Source organism: Monodelphis domestica, chromosome 1 (genome assembly GCF_027887165.1).
Source record: "Monodelphis domestica isolate mMonDom1 chromosome 1, mMonDom1.pri, whole genome shotgun sequence".
NCBI classification, from domain to species: domain Eukaryota; kingdom Metazoa; phylum Chordata; class Mammalia; order Didelphimorphia; family Didelphidae; genus Monodelphis; species Monodelphis domestica.
Genome location: NC_077227.1, coordinates 210,479,301 through 210,499,382, shown reverse-complemented (window position 1 = coordinate 210,499,382; position 20,082 = coordinate 210,479,301). Strand labels below are relative to the sequence as shown.

The 20,082-nt window shown below is 38.6% G+C and overlaps 1 protein-coding gene across 6 annotated transcripts in view; it reads left to right on the top strand.

The window, feature by feature from the left end:
• The window catches only part of NPAS3 (neuronal PAS domain protein 3), a 1,104,268-nt gene that overhangs the window by 1,045,566 nt on the left and 38,620 nt on the right, over window positions 1-20,082 (top strand). For all 6 annotated transcript variants that reach the window (XM_007472507.2, XM_007472505.2, XM_056820400.1 and 3 more), the window contains 2 exons: window positions 12,037-12,230; window positions 16,930-17,036. In XM_007472507.2, coding sequence (XP_007472569.2) covers window positions 12,037-12,230; window positions 16,930-17,036 — 301 coding nt within the window. The remainder of the gene's footprint in view (window positions 1-12,036; window positions 12,231-16,929; window positions 17,037-20,082) is intronic.

Below are 20,082 nucleotides of genomic sequence, written 5' to 3'. Positions count from 1 at the left end.
TGTCACTCATCATGGAACTGAAATCTTAAGTCTATTTTCCCACCTGACCTATGCTAGGAGATGAACTCTATATGGAGTTCACATATGGGTTGGGTGAACAGCTGTAAGACCAGTGGGGGTGATTGTCTAGAATAAGCCACCACAGAATTATGACCCATACAGTGAACGTGGAGTTTCCAACAGCACTCAGAGCTGCAGCGGCATTGCTACTCCCTGACCCTGTGATTGTTCCTCTACTCATGGGGAGAGCAAGAACAAATATATTCACCTTCCTAGATCACAGTCAGGTAGTTTTGAGACCCAGCCATAGACCTGTTCATCAGATCTCTCAAGGTAGCCATAAAGACTATTCATAATGATATTCATAAAGGGTTGGATTAGACAGCTTCTCTGATAGAGAAAGCTCACTATTAGCAGCCTAAATCTGGGTTCTAGCCTAATTGGAAATTAGTTAACATTTAGTTCACATCATCACAATTAACTCACAGAAACCAGACTTCAGCCCAATCTAGTAGCTAGAGCTGGAATCAGTCATAACATCATCAGATCAAAACTATGAAGTTAGAAGGTTCTTTGGAGGTCATCTGAAGCAACAACCTCATCTTTCAAATGAGAAAACTTAAGGACCAAAGAAATTTTGACTTGTGATCCTGGGTTAGGGGCCTCTCAGTCCAGTCATGCACTGTGTTCGGGGTTCTCCTTTGTGACTCTACCCCATCAAGAACATTCTCCTCCCTTATCAAGATTACCAGGAACATAAAAATTTACTGGTCAGATATCAAATCTGGCAGGCTTTCATGCTTTCCTAGTACAATCATCATCCCACATTGGGAACCTCTAGAATGCCAAACCTCAACTCAGTGCATAGTTACACTAACGTGTCTGTCCCCACTGAGCTCCAGGTCTCCACTTTAACTCAAACTGAGTCTCTTTAGCTGATTCATCCAATTCACTCACCCTGCTTCCCTTCCTCAGTCTAGTTGTTTCTATAACCCCATCCATGCATAAACCCCTGGGTTATAAGTGCATATCCCTTTGGACAATGCCAAACTGACACACCACTGCTGTCTCCTAACTTGTCATTCCTTCCCATTTCATCTGTGTACCAACTTAATAATTTGTTGAAAATCAATCAATTAGTAAAAATGTGTTTAAGTGCTAAGAACTTGGCTATGGGCTGGGGATGCAAATCCATAGAATGAAACAGTACCTGAAGCTTCTGCCAAGGAGCTTCTAACAAAGTCTAAGCCCTTCTTGAGCACATCCAGGGGCTAGTTCTCCCATCGGCATCTCTAATATCAATAATGGGCACATGCCCTAATGCTTCCTAAATAGGCAAACCTTTCAGATGCAGATAGCCATGTGCCCCCCTCAGTTTGGGGCACATAATTCAATATAGTTTTCTGCATTCCCAAACTCAAAAACCTAATGAAAAATTCTAATCATACTCAATGTGAGGGTAATCATTCAGGCACTTTGCTTACATCTTGCTTAGGAAATAGAAGCACTGGTTGGAGTTGACTCCAACTCATTCCAGGCTGATTTTTTTCCCCCAGACCTGTGATCGCTTCAGTGCTGGGGCCTCCCAGAGAAGAATCTCTTCCACCAATTCAGTTTGGCATCTTCACTGCAATGTATAATCTCAGAGAACTGCCTTTGGGCAGACTTACTCAGAGTCACATAACCACCATGGGTCAGACAGAGGTGAGACTTGAATCCAGGACTTATAATTCTGAGGACAAGATTTTTTTTCACAACATGACACCATATACTACATAATATTTATTCAAGAAAAATAAGGTTTTTAGTACAAAACCACATATACAAAAAGAAACTTTTATTCCAGTCACAAGTTAAGGCCCAACCAAGACTAGCTGATTTAGTAACAATTGCCTTGATTCAGAAGAAAACACACAGTAAGAGTTATTAGTTCTCCCTGAGATTATTAGACTAATTTTAATTCTAATCCTTATTTTCTGCTAGTTGAATTTTTTAAAGTTGTAATGAAATGCAGCTTCGCAATTTTTCCATTGAGAAGAGAACAGAATCTCCTCCAAACACTAAATTGGGGGTACAGTCCCAAGATGAGAGGGTTAAGGATGGGGGGGTTAAATGATTATTGTCCTCTCCCTAAGTGAAAACCATAGACAGGGCCAGGAGAGAAGTGTCCTCCACTGTGCTAGAGTAGCCTGTTCTCTCCGGGGCATTGAGGGTTGAACTTATATTCTTTAATAAAGTAACTGAATCAAGTGGAATTTGATCAGACCCATGCAGTCCGTCCTCTTCAATACACTGCTGAACAGTTTGTCAAGACATTTCTTCTACCCATGGCCCCAGCTTTATTAAATGATATTTGAAGTATTTCCCCTCTCTGAGAAAACCTTATATCCTTGGCATACATTTGCATAATCTAGTTAAAGCGATCTCCCCAGTTTCCTTAAATGTCTCTCAACCTAAAACGTATCTCTAGTAGTAAAAAGAACACTTTGTTTTCTCCAAGGGAAAGACCAGGAAGAAATATGGCATCCTGTATTGTTTAGGAATCTAGGCAAAGCTGTAATTTTACATATTGTTTTATGTTACATATTTGAAGTATCTTTGAAATAGATGGAGAGGAGGTAACATGTTTGGGAATGTAGAAATGTGAGAATAGAATGCTGAAGCTAATGTCTTTTAAGTGAGAGGGATTTTAAAAATAATTTCTTATTTGTTTCCCCAGGATTTTATTTATTTCTTGCATAGGAATTTATTTCTTGCATAGGAAACTGTAGGGTGATGAATCTCCAGCACTCTCTTGGCAGAAGGCTCCACTGGAACCTTCAAATTATGGGTAAAAACTAGCTGGGAAATTCTGAATTAATCAGGAAAACTTGCAGTGTCTTCTCTTCCCTGGAGGAATCAGATTACAACATAACAGCACTGTCCCTACTGCTGACCTCAGCCCTGGGAGGCAGCAGGGCCTTTTAAAAACAAAGGGGTTCTGATGGGTCCCCTCTTTTTGTCATTCAATGGAGCAGGGATAGAGGAAGCACCTTCTTATTCCAAATAGTTGGTCAAAGTGGGAGAAGGGAAGCATTACAGTCACCTGAGATCTGTTATCTGTTATTGTGCAAAGATGATCAGTTTTCAGAGAATTAGAATACAGTATGAGAGACTGCCTGAACAGCAAAGTGGTGTGGTGGATAGGGTTCCAGGCCTGGAGTCAGGAAAATTTGCCTTTTGGTGTTCAAATCTGATCTAGTTGTGTGACCCTGGGCAAGTCACTTAACCCTGTTTGCCTCAGTTTCTTTATCTGGAAAATGAGCTAGAGAAGGAAATGGTAAACCACTCCGGGATCTTTACTAAGAAAAGCCCAAATGGTCACAAAGAGTCAGACATAACTGAACAACAACATGAAAAATAGCATGGCATAATGGAAGCTGACCTTGAATTGACATAGATTCAAGTGTCTTCTCCAGCTGTGTGACTCTGGGAAAATCACTTGAGGTAGCTTTGGAAGTTGCCTTAGTCTTGAACTGAATTTATAGTTTCCTCATCCAAGAGTTCTGAATAGTAGTGAAATCACAAGTCCAACTCAAGCCCCTATTGTATTTTAGGATTTTAGGAAGTCCCTACCTGAAAATACAATAAATTATGCTTGGTATCATTTTTTAAAATATTTTGTTTGTTTATTACACTAAAATAATCAGTTAACTCCCACCCTCATTCACCCCTCCCAATTAGAGAAGACATCATTTGACAAAAAGATATATATGTCTTCTTTCTATTTATTTGAAGGTAGAAATATACAAGTCATTTTTTAAGCAACATTTCTATTGTTGTCTATGATGTTCTCTTGGTTCTATTCATTTCACTCTTCATGATTTCATGTGGGTCTTTTCCATGCTTTTCCAAAATTACCCCGTTGGTCATTTCTTGTGGCACAGTAGAATTCCATCACAATCATATGCCACAACTTACTCAGCCATTCCCAAATCAATGGGCATCCCTTCAATTTTCAGTTCTTTGCCTCCACAAATCTCACCATTATAAATATTTTAGTATCATTTTTGAGCTTATTTTTTAATTCAAATAGTTACTTGAGATCTCTCAGCTAGTAAGTGTCTGAGACCAGACTTGAACTCAGAAAGATAAGTCTTCTTGACCCTAGACCCGGCACTCTATCCACTATGCCACAACCTAGTGTACCTTAGGACCCTCAGTCTCCTCAGATGTAAAAGTGAGGGTATTTGATAAGATGATCACAACAGTCTCTTCTAGCTCAAGATCCTCTGATTTCTCTAAACTGATACCCCACCTGGAAGAGTCCAGAAGTTCCTCCATTAATTGTACATCCCCTCTCTCGTTAGCCACTATTGAAAGCTGCCACAGTGGGGAGTGTGTGTGTGGGGGGGAATTGTTGGCAAGTATAAAAAAGTACAATATGTTTTTTCTACCCCCAAGCAAAGACATAGCAAAGATACGTGGTTAGGTACTTTCTACAAACTGTGGCCTAAGGAAGCCTAAGAAAAGTGAGGGAGGCTACCTTGGAAACCTATTCTCCTCAAAAAAATTAGCACAGATACTTTATGGTATGATCTGGTTCCCACACAGTATTTGCATTGTTACTATGCTACAGAACAGGAGGTTTGAGGGTTCCAGTAAGGAGGCCAAATGCTTATCTTTCAGATATAGAAAACTCAGCTCCTGAAAATAATGAAATTAATATGCCTGGGCTGTGCTTCGGATAATCTGCATGGCAAGTCAGATTTTTCCAGAAGAAACAAAAGAGCCAGAAGGAAACTCAATTTTTAAGAGAAATTTGGATTCTCTTTAAAGGATAAGGAGAAAATCTCTGAAGCTATTGTAAATCTAAAGAATTTGCAGTCTTTTTGTGCCTGTGGGGTTTTTTGCATTTTTAAAATTAGTTTGAGTTTTTTTGCTCCCATAGTCATCTGGCCCTTTTTGTTGTCGTATGTGGATATAATACCCACAGTACCTAGCACTTCCTTTTGCCAAGGAAAGGAGTTCTGATTATGGGAGGTGAGTTTGGGTAGGAAAAAGAGAATAGCTTCCATATGGAAGATTTTGTTTTTTGGGTGGGGTTTGATCTCTGAGTTTTCTTTTACTTAAGTATTGTCAGAGGAAAGGTTTTATCAAGGTCTTTGTGATGATCTTGTTTATAATAAGTGGATATTAGTAGAGCACATCTAAGTGCTTATCGCTAACAGATGACAGAAGGGAGCATATGGCAGGAAGAGAAATATATATTTGTCCAAGCAATGTGGCTTGTTAACACTCCCACACTCATCATAAACTCTGTTTACATGTTCTTATAGCATTCTGCACATCCGCTTTTTGTATCTGAGACAAGGGGGAAGTAAAAGGCAAACAATGGTTTCCTTAGTAGACAAGTATCAAGTTGTGTTCATTTGATTGGATTTATCAAGGATTCTGGGATTTCAGTTCAAATGTTTTTTATTTAGAGGGGCAAGATGAACTAGTAGACAGCATCAGACTTGGAGTCAAGAAGACCTGGATTGACTTCCTACTTCAGACATTTACTAGCTGTATGACCCTTGGCAAATCACTTGGTCTATCTAAGACAATTTCTTCTTGTGTGAAATGGGGCTAATAATAGCACTTTCTTCACAGTGTTATTTGGACAAGTGGGTGGTACAGTGGTTAGAGTACCAGACTTAAGAGTCAGGAAGACTCATCTGGATGTTCAAAACTGGCCTTAGACACTAGCCATGTGACCCTGGTTGAGTTACTTAACCTTCTGTATCCCAGTTTCCTCATCTGGAAAATGAGCTAGAGAAGGAAATAGCAGACCACTCTAGTATCTTTGCCAAGAAAACCCCAAATGGGGTAACAGAAAGTTAGACATGACCAAAATGACTGACCAACAATAATGACAATATATAACATATGTTAAACACATTGTGGTAAGAACTTTACAAATTTTATCTCATTTGATCCTCACAACAACCCTGTGAGTCAGGTGCTACCATTATCCCTATTTTAAAGTTGAAGAAACTGAGGCCAACAAAGGTTAAGTGACTTACTCAAGGTCTTACAGTTGGTCAATGTTTGGGAGTGGATTTGAACACATCTTCCTGACTCCAGAAAGAAAGAAAAGAAAGCCAGCATGATAGAGCAGAAAAGGCTTAGAAAATTTGGGTTCCAATCCTGCTTCTTGACACTTTCTAGTTGAGGTATCATGGCTAATTCATTAGACCTCACTGAGCCTTCAAGGAGGGGATTGTAATATCTCCCAGGGTAGTTGTGAGGATTAAATGAGATAATGTGTGTAAAACACTTTGCAAACCTCAAAATGACCTATCCACGTTAACCGTTATCATTGTCCTACATCACCACAGTCAGTATTCTGATGACGGCACTCTCAGAATGAGGGGCTAAGAATAATTCTACGCAATGGAGTTGGTTGATACAAATCTTTATAGCAAAACTATACATGAAGACAGGAGGGGAAGTTTGAGAATTACCTTCTCACCTCTCTAAAGTTGAGTTCAGGGAAGTTGGAATTCCATAAGTTTTGTTGATTCTCCCTAAGTCCATATAACAAAATCATCAACATAATTTTCAGTTTTAGCAGTTTCTCTCTCTTTTTTTTTTTCATTTAAAAACCCTTACCTTCTGCCTTAGAGTCAATACTGTGTATTGGTTCCAAGGCAGAAGAGTGGCAAGGGCTAAACAATGAGGGTTAAGTGACTTGCCCAGAGACACACAGCTGGGAAGTGTCTGAGGCCAGATTTGAACCTAGGACCTCTGGTCTCTAAGACTGACTCTCAATCCACTGAGCCCCCAAGCTACCCCCTTTAGCACTTTTTAAGATATGGCCAAGGTCCAGAAGCCTGGAGACCAGAAAAAGTGGTGCTCAAAGTGGAAGTAATTTGCATTGGTACTTATCGAAAGAATCCTTTTCAAATATTAATACTTAAAACACTATAAAATCCCACGGAAGATTTGATTGATAATCAAATGTTAATACTCCAAACACTATAAAAACTTGAGGAAAAATAGCAAAAAAATGATGGAATCTAGTTAGGTTCTAAAAATTCCTCCTTCTGATCTAGATAGTAAAAAATAAATCTATTTGTATGTGACATATTTGCTCATAAAATCTTAGAGCTGAATTCAATCTAGCACAATTCAATGCGTATTAATTATTTGCAACAACATGGTATGATGAGTAGAATACTGGACTTAGAGTCAGGAAGACTTTTTCCCTCTGTCATGTACAATTTATTTGAACCTGAGGATCTGGGGATAAAATGGGAATTAGAATCCTAACAGTACTTACTTGCCTTTAAAGGGGTATTGTGAGATTTTGTTGGAATAATGTTTAAAAAGTGCTTTATAAACCTTGGAGTGCTATATAAAGTCAATTATTATTGCTGTTATTTCATTCTGCTCATCTTGGATTTGGATAGAAATTGTCCTGGAACAGGTCACTATCTTGCTATTATTCTTTTAGATTTAATGTCCTGTAAACCATTTTCAGGCAGATAAAGTGACTGCTTTTGTAATTGAATACAAGTTTAAGGACATAAACTCATCTTCTGTAGGTTCGCAGAAAGCATCTTCAGGGCAAATCTTACAGTGTACAGGATTGTGGGCATGATAAGTATTTCATTCTATTCCCACATGGTTTTGATTTTTTTCCATTAGGTCAATGTATTTTGAAAGCTTGTTATTCCACATAGATCAGAGTTGATATGTATTTGGTAAAGCAGTAGCTATTAAAAAGAGTTGTCTTTAATTTTTATGTTCAATATTAAATCCAGATGAGTGCAGGCAACATTTTTGTCAATGAAAATGTTCTGATATGTTTTAATTGTTAAATTCCTAAAGCTACCTTGCCATCTATATTTGCAACCAAGTGTCACCTAGTGGTTTACAAAAGATCATGTTGTCATCGTCAGTTGTTTCAGTTGTGTCTGACTCTTTGTGACCCCATTTGGAGTTTTCTTGGCATAGATACTGGAATGGTGCACCATGTCTGTCTTTGAGGAAACTGAGGCAAATAGGGTTAAGTGACTTGCTTAGGGTCACACAGCTAGTAAGTCTAAGGTTAGACTTTCACTCAAGGCTTCCTGACTCCAGGCCTGACATTCAATGTACTACATGACCTAGTTGCCCCATTGAGTCCCAAACTCTCCCTTATTTGTGAAAAAACTCCAGTTGTGAGGAAGCCAAGTGACTTATCCTAAATCACATAGGTAATTAATTAGTAGCAACTCTGATAAACCAGAACTCCTGTCTTTGAATTTCCGGACTTAGGCTCTTTGAACCGTTCAACAATGAATTAATTCTAAAACAACTTTATGATTTTATTAGTCCCATTCCCCTTGAAAATGGCATCACCATTTGGACATAAATACTAATGTAATCTTGTTATCCCTTCACCTGCCTAATCTTTTATTGATGGGATTATAGATTTTTGAGCTAGAAAGGACCTGAAAGGTCACATAGTCCAATGCTGTCATTTTACTGAAAAAGAAACTGAAACCCAGAGGTCATTCATACAGGAAGTGACAAGGAAAGGGCTCGAACCCAGGCCCCATGACTCCATATAGCTTGATGCCTTATAGATAATCAGAATCTGGCCCTAATATTATGTCATCCCAAAAAACATCAGATGAAAAGTGAAGAAATTCAACCAATTATTCAGATTGCCAAATGTAAACTGTTAGGATTATAAAATTAATTTGAAAAGTAAATGTATGGAAAATCTGACTCACTATATAGCTTTCTCTCATTGCCATTATGCCTTCTCAAAATGTTTTCCAGTCTGTATTTCTTCAGATGGTTTTGCCTAGAATGCCGAGCAGGGATTTATTTAGCATATCGTTGCTGGATGTATGTTTTCCCAGACATTCATAGATTTGTGTTTTTCCAGAAAGCTGAATGTTCGTGATAAAACGAGACAGATAATGATAAATAAGCATCTATGTAAGCCTAGCTAGAAGGAGGAATGGAGACTATTAGCGCCCCTCCTGTGAAGTTAATCCGGTTTCTTTTAGCTATTTCTTTATTAGTTAATGAGGTCTTGCAAAAATGTGTGTCTGAGATGGTGTTTTAGCATCCTTGCCTCTAGGAACATCTTCAAATATTCATAAAGTAGCTAGACCGACTGAAGGTGCATTAAGAATGAATTTAGTCAACTTCAAATGTGGGTGGTCGAAAAACTACTGCTGAAATAGACCAAATAATCATTCTCATTGGCATTTCCAGATCATCGGCTCTCGGCACAAATGTAAAATATAGCAGGGGAGAGGTATTATTTAATATAGCTAAAACTCTGAAGTATAGCTATTTCCAGCTTTGATCCTGCTTCCCAGTGACAAGAATTCAGTTTGTGTTTAAAAAACTAAATAATTCAAAGCAAATGGTAATCAAATATAGACTATGTGACCAGTTCCCACCTAGGGCACAGTAGCAGTGACCAGATGACTGGTACATTGCACCTCCTCCCCAGCTTTCTTTCCACATGGCAAGAGAACAGTCACAGAAGACCCTTTAATTCATAGTTTTCAGGTATGTTCTGACCTTGGGCTCCCCAAAGGCTTCACTAAGTGATGTGCTCACCAGAGCTATTGTTCTATGATATAGTGCATAAAGACAATTATTCCCAGGTCCTCTCATTGTGCCAGTGACTGCCCATTAGGCAGTGAGTGACCCAGGGAGAAAACTGGAAGGGGAAAACAAGGTAGCTTCATCATCTATTGTTAAATATGGTCCGTCTGCAACCTGACCTGCCCCACTCCCATCATCCCTGAGGCAAAGCCAGAGAACTACACCTCCTTCATCTTCTTGTGTCTCTCAGACTGCATGTGGTCCTTTTTTATGCTTTCTTTTTGACATCTAAAGTAGCACTCCATCGTGCATGGAATGCTGGACTGGGAATCAGGAACACCTGAGTATCAGTCCTACCTTAGACGTTACTTCTTGTTCTTGTTCAGTCATTTCAGTCATATATGACTATTCATGATCCCATTTAGAGTTTTCTTGGCAGAGATACTGAAGTGGTTTGTCATTTCCTTCTCCAGATTATTTTACAGATGAAGAAACTGAGGCAAGCAGGGTTAAGTGACTTGCCCAGGTCAGATTTGAACTGAGGCCTAACCAATTCCTGTCCCAACACACAGCACCACCTAGCTTTCCTTACTAGTGGGTTGATAGTGGACAATTCTCTACTTCTTTAGGTATCAGTTTCCTAATCTAATAATTCCTAATAAGGGAGTTAGACTTGAAGGCCATTAAGATTCCCTTCCAGTTCTGAATCTATAATTCTGTGAGCCTTAATGTTTATTTTTACCTAATTGAACATGTATAATTATAGAATAGAGCCAATATGTCATAATAGATGGAATGTGAGCTTTGAAATCAGAAGACCTAGGGCCAAAACTTGCCTTTCATGTTTGCTATCTATATAGGGCTAGGGCTAGGACTAGGGATTAGATTTATGATTCCACTGCTAAGGGAATATCCTAGATGAGGAAACTGTCTCTTCCAATGCAGGCAGTCACTTTCTATAATTTGGTAGTCTTAGAGAACTGTCCAAAGAACTAAAGACTAAGACGTTAAATGACTTGTCCAGGATCACACAATTAGGAAGAGGCTAAGGCCAGATTTGGAGCCAGGCCTGGAGGATAGGATAAGCTAATAAATGCCTGTGCAAGATTTGAAGCCAAATCTTCCTGGGTCCAAGGCTAGGTCTCTATTTTCTACATCACACTGCTTCTCTATTAGCTATCTAAGATAATTCTATAACTTATATATGTCTTAAGTAACTTCATTAAATTTCTCTGCTAAAAGTACTAATGGGTTGGTGGAGGGAGTTTCCCCACTGGGAGTCACCCATGTTGATGAAATCACAGCTTTTTCCTGTTATCTTAGTAAAGATACCAAGACGGAAATGGTTTAAAAAAAAAACAGTAGGAACACCCAAACATATGGTGTGATTTATCAAAAATAAGTTGCACTTGAGCATCTAGGTTCCCCAGTGGTTAGAGAGCCAGACCTGAAGGATAGGAGGTCCTAGGTTCAAATCTAATTGTGTGACCCTGGATAAGTCACATAACCCTAATTGCTTAGCCCTTCCCACTCTACTGTCTTGGAAACTATATTTAGTATAACTTCTAAGATAGTAGGTAAGGATTTAAGGAAAATATAGGTTGCACTTATGGCCTACCTAATGGTTTATATACAAAGAAAGTGATCTTAAAATGAAAATGAAAAAATAAAATAAGTTAAAATGTTAGTTTAATGGGGAAAAGTTTGGCTTTCTCCCTGTCCTGCTACATTTAAGTTGCACAGATTCTTTTATGCTACAGATCAAAAATACAATTTAATTAGCATCTTTTATAGATGAAAACACCAAGGGTCATAGAGGCGAAAAGATAACACAGCAAATAAATAGAAACAGAACTTGGGCCAGTCTGATTCAGTGCTTTTACCATACTACAGAAGATCTCAGGACTACTCCAAATATAAGTATTACCTTTGTTACACATTGAATATTGTATACATTTCTGCAATGAGCCAATAAACAAAATAAAAATAATTTAGTAGCTAATAGTGAGAAAAGCTGGCACAAGTAGTATAGTATCAGATACTTCGTAGCTGTCACTCATATTGACACTGTTTCTCTCCCCACATACTCTGTCCTGTGGCATGTGGATTGGGGAAGGGTATTTATTGAACGCCTATATTAGTAGACTAAATACTCTCCATGTCCTCATGGATTTTATATTCCATATTCTACAAATAAGCTAATAAAATCCCTAGTTAAAGCCTTTTAAAAAAATTCCTGAAAAGCATCAAGAGCCCAAAGATGCTGACTTGGAGAGTGTCGATAGAACACCATTTTTCTTTTGTCTCTTGCTGGGAGGACATTTAGGGCCATTATGATAAGATGCGAGCTAATAATTACTGCTCTAAGCCTAATTCTGCTCCTCTCAAATGGAGTGCTGTGCATCTGTGTTTGAAGTGGAATGATCCTATCACGTATCTCGTGTTCTCTTACAGGTGATTCACATAACGGGCCGGCTACGTCTGAGAGTGTCCTTGTCCCACGGCCGGACAGTCCCCAGCCAGATCATGGGTCTCGTAGTGGTTGCCCATGCGCTGCCTCCTCCTACGATCAATGAAGTCCGGATTGACTGCCACATGTTTGTTACTCGAGTAAATATGGACCTCAATATCATTTACTGTGAAAATAGGTACTTCTTTTTCCTTTTTCTTTTAAAATATTGCATGGATATACATATGTCATTTTCCCATGGAGTGTTGAGAGTATTCTTAATGGCCAATTGGACTGACACCAGGCATGCTTTTTTACCTCATACTAAGATCAGAGTTCACAGTACAATGAGAGAAAGGCACTAGGACCCCCTTACCATCATGGAATCCTGCTTGGCTGGGAAACCAAGGGGAAGGCAGGGCACAGTTTAGGCCACTGATGAAGTAATCCAGAGGAAGGTGTCCTGCTGAAACCCCAGCTGAGTCTGTTTCCTGGTTGTAGTGTGACATCTCTGGGCTCTTTACTATCAACATTTCAGAATAACATTAAATGCATGGAGTAGAGATGAGGAAATGAGAGAATGGAGAGGATGAGGAGAAGAGGGAGAGAAGAAGGGAATTTGAGAAACTATTAAATAATGCCATATAATCCTAAGGATTTCACTCTTGTAAATTGAAAGGATGAGTCATCCCAAAAATTAATTGCAGCCATTCCTCATCCCGGAACTCTTAAAATGAATTTTTAGCTTGTAGTTTAAAAGTTCACTTCTGTCATAATGCCATCAGCATAATAGATACAAAGGTGCCCTCAGAGCCAGGAAGATTTGGGTTCTAGTTCTGCCTCTGAGTCATAGTTGTTTACATGACTCTGGACGAGTCATTTAATTTCTTGGTGCTCTAAACTACTAACTCCATAAGGTGCTGAGAAGGTGGCTTCCTGAATCAGTAGAGAGTTTCCTCATTTGAGAGTTCCCACTAGATCGGCAAAATCCCAGGTCTAGTATTTGTCCCCATATGCCATTAAGCTCCAAGGTTGGGTGGGACTAAGGAATAGGACAGTGCAAACAACTCTTCATCTAAAAGTCTCCTTTTCAGTATAATGTGAAAAAGGATGGAGGTCATCATGCATGAGTGTCAGTGGGACCAGACAGGGCTTTGAAATCTGGAGGTGGGTAAAATAGGGTAGTTCGTCTCTCTCTCTTTCTCTCTCTCTGTCTCTCTGTCTCTGTCTCTATCTGTCTGTCTGTCTGTCTCTCTCTCTGTGTCTCTGTGTGTGTGTGTGTGTCTGTCTGTCTGTCTCTCTCTCTCTCTGTCTCTCTCTCTGTCTCTGTCTCTCTTCCTCTCTCTGTCTCTCTGTCTCTGTCTCTCTGTCTCTGTCTCTCTGTCTCTCTGTCTCTGTCTCTGTCTCTCTGTCTGTCTGTCTCTGTCTCTGCCTCTGTCTCTGTCTCTCTGTCTCTCTGTCTCTGTCTGTCTGTCTGTCTGTCTCTCTCTCTCTCTCTCTCTTAAACCCTTACATTCTGCCTTAAAATCAAGGGCTAGGTAATGGGGGTTAAGTGACTTGCCCAAAGTCACAAAGCTTGGAAGTGTTTGAATTCATCTCTAGGCCTGGCTCTCAATCCACTGAGCTACTCAGCTGCCCTCCAATCTCTCTTTAGGGTTCTTACCCACCCATCCTCCAATGTCACACTGAGAAATAATGAGTCATTGTTGATAAGAAGGCAACACCTAAAATGTTGCCTCAAACATAGTTGTCACCTGATAATGTTGCTTTGAATTGAATTGAACTAAACATTGAGCATTATATTTGGAGGTAGATGATTCCAGGCCCTGCCCAGTCCTTTTACTGCCTGTTAAACTTGGGGAGAAACCCTTATCTTTAGATCAGCTAGATAGCACAATGTACAGAAAGCCAGACCTGAGTTTAAATTGAGCCTCAAATACTTTCTAGCTATATGTTCTTAGGCAAATCATTTAACTTCAGTTGCCTAGCCCTTGCAGTTCTTCTCTCTTAAAATTGATACTAATACAGATGGTAAGGGAGAAAAGAAAAGAAAAGGGAAAAAAAGAAGAGAAAAGGAAAGGAAAGGAAAGGAAAGGAAAGGAAAGGAAAGGAAAGGAAAGGAAAGGAAAGGAAAGGAAAGGAAAGGAAAGGAAAGGAAAGGAAAGGAAAGGAAAGGAAAGGAAAGGAAAGGAAAGGAAAGGAAAGGAAAGGAAAGGAAAGGAAAGGAAAGGAAAGGAAAGGAAAGAAAAGGAAAAAGAAAAGGAAAGGAAAAAAGGAAAAGGAAAGAAAAGAAGAGAAGTGATCCCGTGTTTTTTTATTAGCCTGTGTTAGCCAGGACAATGCAACAGCATCTTCTCACTAAAGATAAAGTGATCAGGAAAAACATCTGTATTTAAAAGGAGTTGTATATCTGATGGCATATTTGATCATCTGGATATGAAAGATATTAGGATGAACATAGTTGTCAATTTGAAAAGAAGATAAATTGAGCTCAACTCAACATTTATTAAGCATCTATCATGTGGAAGGCACTTTGCCAAAGTGTTGAGAATAAACAAAAAATGTTTTCCCTCTAGTGCCTAAAATCTAGTGGCATTTTTAATTTATTTTGTAATGTTAAAGGCATCTAGGTAGCTAGAAGGATAGAGTGCTTGGCCTGGAGTCAGGAAGATCTGAGTTCAAATTTTGCTTCAGCTACTGACTAGCTTTATGACCCTAGGCAAGTTGCTCTGTCCCTCCCTGTCTCAATTTGCTCACCTGTAAAATGAAAATAATAATTGCACCTATATCACAAAATTATTATGAAAACAAAATGAGATGATAGTTTTAAAGTATATTTGTAAGTTTGAATTATTATTTAAATACTAGCAATTGCTTAATTAAAGCAGCCCCCACAGAATGAAATTAAATGAAATGAAAAATGAAAATTTTCCATATCCCTTTTGGGATAGCGCATTGGCTCAGTGGATAGAGTGCTGGACCTAGAATCAGGAAGACCTGAGTTCAAATGTTATATCAGCTACTTGCACGTTTCTTAGCCCTGTTTACTTCAGTTTCCTCATCTGCAAAATGACCTGGAAAAGGAAATGGAAAACAATTCTAGTATCTGTGCTAAGAAAATCCTGAATGGGGTCACAAAGATTTGGCAACTAAACAATAACAATATAAAAATAACTTTAGGGTTTGCCAAGTGCCTCATTTGGAGATTATTTATAGATCTATACCTGAAAAGGACTTCAAATGCCATCGAGACTCATTCCTTTATTTTATAGATTGAGAGACTAAGATGTGAAGCAAATAAGTAAGTTACCTGAGACTACATATCAAGTACGAGTTAATCCTTTTGGTCTAAAACCACTTATTTCTCCATCATATCAAGTTGCAACTTGAACGTCAAGGAAATTTCAAAGAATCCATCACGTATCTTTCTCAAATGTCAATGGCTCTCTCTACTTTAAAAAGAGGAAGTAGCCTGTGCTGAAAAAACATCCTGATTGTTTTGGCAAAATTTCTACCCACCCTACAAAATACTACTTTTCAGCTCTGGACCAATAGAGCATCAAAAAGATATCCCCCCCCCTTTTTTTTTAATCGGTCTTATTGTGGCAAAGAATTCTTTAATTTAATTTTAAAAATTAATTTATTAGTTAAAATACATTTTTAGAATGATTAGATATTATGTAAGCCACTTAGAAAGTATTATGTCCATATACATCTACATATTGTTGCATTGTTGCATCCAGAATTTGTGAGTATTCTTGCTTGGGTATCAGGTCAAGGTAATTGAATTCTAAAATAAATAAGTGTCATTCACTGGCTTCTCAAACCATTTCCACTTAGAAAAGAATTCATTCACATTTGGACAGACAGCTGTATATAAAACCATAGTAAACCTGATCAAAATCTTCCTTGAAAATATGAATACAAAGATTTTATTCCTTAAAAAAGACATGAAAATACAAAAGACAAAAGGGAGAGAATCAACAAATAAAATCATTTTTTATTTTGGACTGAGAAACAGAATCTAATCTGGGGGGTTGTAGGCAAAGGTGGAACATTTTGAAATATCTGTGTAAACCACACAGGTTCCCCCAACATGTTTTCCAATTTCAGTTATATTTTTCTGTATTCCTGCCTGAGGACATTGACATCTGGACAATCAATGGCAGTGCCTTACACACACGCATACTGTAGAACCTAGGCCAAGAAAAGAAGAAAAAATGGCGTGAAACTTTGTGTGTGGAATCAACCACAAAGTCCCAGTTAAAAGGGCCAGGAGTGAAAGCTGAGTTCCCAAATGACTGAGACTAAAAAAGATAACACCCCCAGGCATCTGTATGTCTCAGCATTTAAATTATATCCCTTGAAATGTCAATTTGGACTTTGTGCCAAGAAACATTTGGGAGCTCTTTTTCATGAAAATACCCAATAGAAGCCCAATCTGTTTAAATGAAAGGTGTCTCTAATCATTTGGTAAAAACATAACATGTTTTTATTTTATTATGTAACCTTGAATTATCTTGGCCTTTAATGAGGATTTTTGCATTGTTGCTGAAGCTCTGTAATTTCATGGAATTATGTTGTCTAAATGGGCAGTCCACCAGCCAAAAAAGGGAAAAAATGCCTCCACATCCTATTTCCAAATTATTAAAACTCATTCGCTTACTCCTGTACATTTCCCATTTGAGTAAAATGTAAGTATCTGTCATATTTTAAATGAGCAATTTTATCTCTGCAGATTTCTCCCTCCAATAAAGAGCTGCAACTTCCACAGACAAATACACTTGGTGTAAGGAATAATGTTTTGGTGTACTCTTCCTTCTAAGTCACCGATGGCTCCTGTAGTTTTCATCCATCCTAAATTATAGCCTGTTTTCTCTTTTGTCTTTTTTCTGCAGGATTAGTGATTACATGGATCTGACCCCTGTAGATATTGTAGGGAAGAGATGTTACCACTTCATCCATGCCGAAGACGTAGAGGGGATCAGGCACAGTCACTTAGACTGTAAGTACCTCCTTTATATCAAAATAACCTGCTCTGGTGCCTTCATCTTGCTCTTATCCATGTTTGGTTTCAGTCCTAACTTTCCCCTTCTTCCTCTTGGTGAGTCCTCTTCTCCAAAAGAGAAGCCAGTGATCTCTCTGGAAGAAGCGAGAGGGGATAATCACTAATCGTTTGTACTTGTATCATAGTTCAAGTAAAAGTGCAGTCCAAAGATCTGAGGATTTGGACCTCCCAAAGCTTGCTCCAAATGGCCTATGTGTCACCTGAGCCTCTCATTGGGGAAGTCTAATGAAAGGGGCTTCTGCCTTGGGAGACTGATGATGTTCATCCTCCTTACATAATTTCAGCTTCTAAGCTTGCAGCCTCAGCTCTAAACATGCATGGGCGAGGAAGAGAAGGGAGGTACAAATCCAAATAGGTGAGAACCACATAAAAATCCCTGCTTCTCTTTGCATTTAAATGGGGAGGGGGCAGCCGAAGGAGTAGTTCATAGCATATCAAAGTGTTGCCTCCGTCCTTCCCCAGTTTCAACCCTGTTCAACTGCACTGTCTGTTCACTTTGTTTCTGCAGAGAGGATTATTCAGATTAGCAGACACCTCCATCCCTCTTCTCCTGGGGGGGTAGAAACCAATCTCAGCTCTTTGAATCTGATCCCAAGATCTTGACCCCGAGATTGAACTCTCTGGCACAGAAGATAGCTGAGCATATGAGCAAGGCAGAACCAACTGTGTGAGAGCAATAACCTACTTGGGGTGGTTCACAGGCAGTTTTCTTAGGTCTCTGCTAAAAGTTGGCTCTACAGATGCCCTGGGAGCCATTGGGAAGGATGGGAAGGATCCCCAGAGACCCAGAAAGCTAAGAGTCTGTCACTTCATAGTCCTTGAGGGAACTAGGATTTTGAAGGTGGGAGGGAGGCTTTTTTCCCCAATTAGGGGCTCTCCCTAAAAATGAAAACTCATACTATTGGTTATTGAAGTGCCCTTTAAGCTCCTAATTCTTATTTGGAGTTGTAAATAAATTTTTGGTGTGATAAAATAGACTGAGAATAAAAAAGCTTTTCACTTAGCAAAAGCCAACAAAATAGATAGTACTTGTATGCTCTTTTTCTTTCTTTTTCCCATTTCTCACCCTGAAGCTCATTTATGAAACCTGTCATTTAAAACCCTAAGTGGGACATGAGAGGTATAATAAGCTGGCACCCCCCCTTTTCTTCTACTTCAGTAAAAATCACAAAACTGGTAAGATAGTCATCTGCAAGAGACACTGACCCCAAGAGGGTTTGTCTCGGAGTCAGAATAGCTGCTATTCAAATCCTATCACTAACACATGCTAGCTCTAGAACTATGGAAAACTTATTTTAACTTTTCAGTGGCCTTAACAACTCCTTAAGACTTTAAGTTTCATATTAGTAGTTAGTTATACACAGTGAAGACATGGTTGAGGTAAAAACCTCACCTTTTCTGCAAAAAAAAAAATCTATTATCATATCAATCTTTAACAGTGCCTTGTTTTTGTGCTATTATTTTAACAGTATCTGTTATTGAGGTAGCTAGTAGTAGTAGACAGAAGTTGGAACTGGGGTCAGGAAGATCCGAGTTCAAATCTTGCCTCAGATACTTACTAGCTATGTGACCCTGGACAAGTCACAACTTCTCTGAGCTTCAATTTTTTTATCTCTAACATAGGGATAATAATAGCATATGCTTCACAAGGTTGTTATAAGGATGAAATAATTTAATATTTGTTAGTGTTTTCTGAGCTTTAAAGCATTATAGAAATGCTGGCTGCTATTATTATTACTATAGTAGTAACACTTTGAGGGATAGGACCAAATTCATTGTTAAGCTCTCTAGGAAAGTACTTCTCTGGGCAAAAAAAAAGGCATCTCTGGGCATCTTCATATGATTATTCTTTATTATCTTTATCATTCTTAGGCCAGGGCAGGGCAGTGATTTAGAGAGTACATTTATTCCTTAGAATGGAAGGGTGTCATGTACCCTCAAAGTGTGTCTCTTCAATTAACTGAAAAACAAAAATTATGATGCTCCCTGGAAAGAAACATTGAGTACTTTGTAGCTGAGAGTCAAGACAGAAGGGCCTTTGGAGAAAAACATAATTATACTTTTGGACAAGTATAGGCTAGTGTCCTAGGATCTGAAAAAGACTTTCATAGATATTGTGTCTCTGGGTGTATCTGGATGGATTTTTTCTTCATTTTGGAATCCTAATTGAAGTCTAAATTCATAAACTTGACACTAACAATGACAACAACAACAAAAGACACTTGTCATCCTTAGCTATTACTTGGAAAACGTCATACCATCTCTCCAGAGTTTGATTTACAGATATAGCACAGTTCCTCAGGAACAGTGAACAAGGACAGTTCATTTCCTTCCCATGAAGCAAAAGGTCTCCCAACAAATATGTTGGATACTCTTCGCCCAAATCTACTTTTATCTCAGTAGCTAAAGTAATCTGAGATTTGTAAAAATAAACACTCATTCCATCATTGTGGTCCCCATTCCCCTGATTTTTCTGAGTATTTTGCTCTCTGACATACAGAAAAGTCTGCTTTCAAATTCTCTTCATTATTTCTTTTGGTTACAATTTGGAAAAGAAATTCCTGTTGTCATCCAAGCTCTCGCTTTGTGATTTTGCCTGCTTGCAATGATTGAGCTCACCCTTTTAAATCATACACGCAACTTCTAATTTTGGGTTCTTTTAATAACCTTAAACACATTAAAAACAAATAGAATGAGTTGATAATTCCAAACAGTAAAATACACTTCACGTATTTAGCTATCATGCTGTGGAATAACTCCGCAATGTCAAGTATCACACAATTAGTAAAACTGTAGGGGGAAAAAAGAAGTGTTTTGATCCTGAGAAATTTTGATCCTAATCAGATTGAAATTTCCACGCTCTTGTCGTGCTTAATATCTTCAATCACAAAAAAAAATCAAACTGATTCCAATGTCAAGGGGGTTTTTTTGCATTCTGTGACAGAAATAAAATGCTAAAATATACAGATGCATCTAATTTTTG